Below are 4,107 nucleotides of genomic sequence, written 5' to 3' on the forward strand. Positions count from 1 at the left end.
CATTTATGCATACAATAACACAATAATTATTTTGTATATATATATATATATATATATATATATATATATATATATATATAGGGTGAGGTTCAATAGAGAACCATAATTAACCAAGGAACCAATCTTTTTTTCAACTTTCACAACTTATTTTTTATCAAAAAAAAAAAAAAACTAAAAATACAGAAATTCATAACTTTTTATCATTTTTCCACTGATATGAAATTTGATTTTTATTTTTATTTTTTTTTTACGTCAAATTCACAATGTGAATCTTTGAAAATTCACAACGTGAATCCGGATTCACACGGTGAATCCGAAAAATATTTTTCACATTCACAATGTTAATATATGAATTTAGATATTTTTAGATTTTTTTTTCGATAAAGAATAAACTCTAGAAATTGAAAAAAAGATTTGGTTTCTTGAAGAACCAATAATTATGGTTCTCTATTGAATTTTTCCATATATATATATATATATATATATATATATATATATATATATATATATATATAAACTAAAGTTTTAAAAAGTATAAAGTTTTATTTGAAAATCAAATATAAATGTAACGATATTTAATGTAAATTGAAGAGTACATTTCATGAATTTGCATAACCAGGTAACAAATTTAATATAAGACAAATTTAATATAATATACTTAAAAATGGCTAAGTTTAGTAAATGACATTTATCATTCAATCAACTCATTCGTGTATTTGGAATTGAGTTCGTGTCTTTGGAATTACCCTTCCAACTATACCATCCATATATGTCACGTCAAGAAGATGACTCGGACCAAATTGTGATATCTATCAAAATCAAAGATGAAGACACAATTTTGTATCCTTTTCAAAACCCATGTTCTCTCAATTTTATTATTCTCTTAAAATTTAAATAAATCGTAATTAAAATAAATTATTATTATCATTAACAACTGAAACGATTGACGTGGCAGTGGCTTCTTCATATCTTTGCAGAATAGAAACGAAGACAGGTAGCTGAAACGACGGTTAGTTGGCTTGACACACTGTCGTACCAACAAACAACTGGCCTCTTCTCAATTCTCCCCTTCAATCAAAACCTAAAAGAAGCTCATCTTCACATCTTTTTCAGATTTTGGAACCCACAAATTCTCTCAACAACAAAGGTATACACTATTCTTCATAATCCCCAACCTTATTTCTGTTAAGTTTTTTCAACTGCATAAATTTATCAATGTGAAATTGCGTCTCGATAACAAAAGCCCTAATTCCTCTGTTTCTTCGTTGCGAAAATGTAATATAAGTTTCGAGATTAGATGCGAGATGCTTATGTTATAATGTAAAGCTAGAATTATGTGCGCATATTAATTACTGTTCGTATTCATGTAGTGAGCGAATTATTAGTTACGTGAAATTTCTTGTTACTTTTCCTTCATCTGTTTCTGCTTTCTGTGGTCGCAGATGAATGTGAACGGATACTATATTATATACTCCGTCTGTAAATAGAAACTCTGTTAGATTTACTCTATTCTATCGATTTTTGTACTTGAAAATGTAACTTTGATCAAGTTTCGATACTCAAACTTTGTGCATTTTGGTCGTTTATTGATAGGGAAACATTTGAAAAACTAGAGGCAACAAACACCAGGAGATGGTGAGATTCCAATATGGTTTTTCTAATCTGATCAAGAAACACTGATTACATTCATTAGGAAAGGAAAAATGGAGGTTAAAGAGGCGAAAAGGACAATTATAGCAAAACCAGTTGCTTCAAGGCCTACCATTTCCAACTTTGGATCCTTCTCTGACCTCCTTCCTGGTGCCAATAACATTTCACCCTCAACAGAACCCACAGTCACTGCCATCAGACCAAAAACAGTGAGGTTCAAGCCTGTTATGAGCTCTCCAAATGTTGAGATCTTGAAATCAGATCACACATCTCCATTGCTATATAAACCCTTGGCAAAGACAGTATCAAGAACAACCATTAGTCTCTTGGCAAACATGGTCAGTATTTATCTAAAACTAACTGAAAGTCTGAAATGTATGATTCATAGTTATAGTTATCTAAATCATCTCTCTTTTTAATGTAGGGAACTTGTGATACAAGCCATGAACAAGCAGCAACTCAAAATCTTGAATCAATGAATCCCCCAAAACCAACACCTGTGAAGTCAGATGATAAAAGATTGCAGTCACACACAAACAACTCAGATCGACCTTCTTATGATGGATATAATTGGAGGAAATATGGTCAAAAGCAAGTCAAAGGAAGCGAGTTTCCAAGAAGTTACTACAAGTGCACACACCCGAATTGTGTGGTGAAAAAGAAGGTTGAAAGATCAATAAATGGTGAAATAGCTGAAACTGTTTATAAAGGTGAACATAATCATACAAAGCCCAGGCTTCCTAGGCGCCATGCTTTTGATGGAACTATCAAAGATTCAAGCTCTCAATTGCCAAGTAATCAACTCAAGAATGATAATAAGTTGAATGAAGTTGTTGGATCATCTTCACGTTTGACCAATTTGGTCAAAGTCCATGAAGAATTTGATGCTAGTTGTATGCCAACTCTTGAACCCATCACAAGTAAAAGAAGGTAACAATTTGGTCTAAGTCAAGATCATATGATCATTCATGTTGGTGTATTCAAGTTTAAAGTTTGTGTTTTGCAGGAAAATTATAAGTGAAAGATATGGAGAAGGTTTAAAAGAGGGTGGAGTTGGTGTTCATGATGGGATTGATTCAGAGGCAATTGCTGATGGTTTTAGATGGAGAAAATATGGGCAGAAAGTTGTGAAGGGCAATCCTTATCCCAGGTTAAATAAATACTAATCATATTATATTAAAAAAAATATATTTGTTATATTTAAAATTTGGATATTAAGTCTAATATGAGAAGATATTGTGCAGAAGTTATTATAGATGCACAGGAGTTAAGTGCGATGTGAGGAAACATGTGGAAAGAGCATCAGATGATCCAAATGTTTTTATTACAACTTATGAAGGTAAACATAACCATGAAATGCCAATGAAGAAACCTAATTAACTGATGAATAATCAAGGTATAAATCATCCTTGAATCCCATAGGTCTTTGTTTATTTTCAAAATGTTTAATGTTAGATGAAGGTAGTCGTTAAGGAATTCAAGATTTTTAGATTAATAAAGATGGAAAGTTTTTAATCATCCATATCGGATATCACATGTTTTTGTTTCTTAGGTTGTGTTTGACAGATTAGCTAAAAAGCTAATTTTTGGTTGATAAACTAACCGATAAATAACAGCCTTTGGTAAAAAAAAGTAATTGATAAGCTAGATGACAAGTGTACAATAATATAAAAGGACATTCAGATATATAATTAAAAAACTAGCATATAAGGGTATATACGGAAAACTTATGGAAAAAGCTCAATGAGTTTATCAATAAGATATACTTATAGCCGAATAAGCTATTTTAGTGGTTTCACCGAAAATTACATTGCTGTAAACTCAAAAAATAAATTAGCTTATGCGCGTCAAACACAGTCTTGATCGCAAAGTCTTGGTAGTTACATAAAAATGAGAAGTTGACTAAAACATGTTATCATATTTTGTAATTTTCATTTTATGTAAATGAGTTTCTTTAACACAATGATTTGTGTGTTCTGTATGTATATTTCCTATTTTTGTTAAATTAATCATGTTTGTATTTTCCTAAAAGTAAAGGTTTGTTTGTTTGTATGAAAAAAAAAACCAGATATAATGTTTTCAAGATGGGCTGTTGACGAAATTCTCATGGGCTTTTCATAACAAACAAATGATCAGTTTTGAGGAAATAACATATAAGAAGAAACATTGTATTGTGCAAAATTTTAGACAACTAAATATCTTATAAATATAGTGGTCCTTGATATTTATGTTTATATGATTCGCCCAATATTATTGTTGCAAACTTTATTATGTATTTTTCTTTAATATTTTCTCAAGGCGGATATTTAATTAATAAACAAAACATTAAATACGCAAAACTAATATTTCTCTATGCTAAAAAGGCAACATTTTCTCTTTAATAAAATTCGCCGGTTCAAAAAGCAGAAAAGGCGACATTTAGTTTTAAAATAATATAAAATTTTCAACTTTAAAAGA

At 30.1% G+C, this 4,107-nt stretch overlaps 1 protein-coding gene across 3 annotated transcripts; it reads left to right on the forward strand.

Annotated features, from left to right (window-relative positions):
- Positions 1–897: 897 nt before the first annotated feature.
- Positions 898–3,843, forward strand: TTG2 (WRKY family transcription factor family protein). 3 transcript variants are annotated; one of them, XM_079080501.1, is made up of 6 exons: positions 898–1,147; positions 1,694–1,988; positions 2,075–2,580; positions 2,657–2,800; positions 2,895–2,989; positions 3,719–3,843. In XM_079080501.1, exons 2-6 carry the CDS (start codon positions 1,704–1,706, stop codon positions 3,769–3,771), a joined length of 1,083 nt encoding a protein of 360 aa, XP_078936627.1. In that variant the 5' UTR covers positions 898–1,147; positions 1,694–1,703; the 3' UTR covers positions 3,772–3,843. The 3 variants fall into 3 exon arrangements, with proteins under 3 accessions (XP_078936627.1, XP_078936626.1, XP_078936628.1); XM_079080500.1 differs by having other exon boundaries at positions 901–1,147; positions 1,594–1,988; positions 3,719–3,842; XM_079080502.1 differs by lacking the exon at positions 3,719–3,843 and having other exon boundaries at positions 906–1,147; positions 1,594–1,988; positions 2,895–3,168.
- The last annotated feature ends 264 nt before the right edge of the window (positions 3,844–4,107 follow it).

The sequence above is a fragment of the Lactuca virosa genome, chromosome 2 (genome assembly GCF_052849685.1).
Source record: "Lactuca virosa cultivar CGN04683 chromosome 2, Lactuca_virosa_CGN04683_v6, whole genome shotgun sequence".
In the NCBI taxonomy this organism is placed as follows: domain Eukaryota; kingdom Viridiplantae; phylum Streptophyta; class Magnoliopsida; order Asterales; family Asteraceae; genus Lactuca; species Lactuca virosa.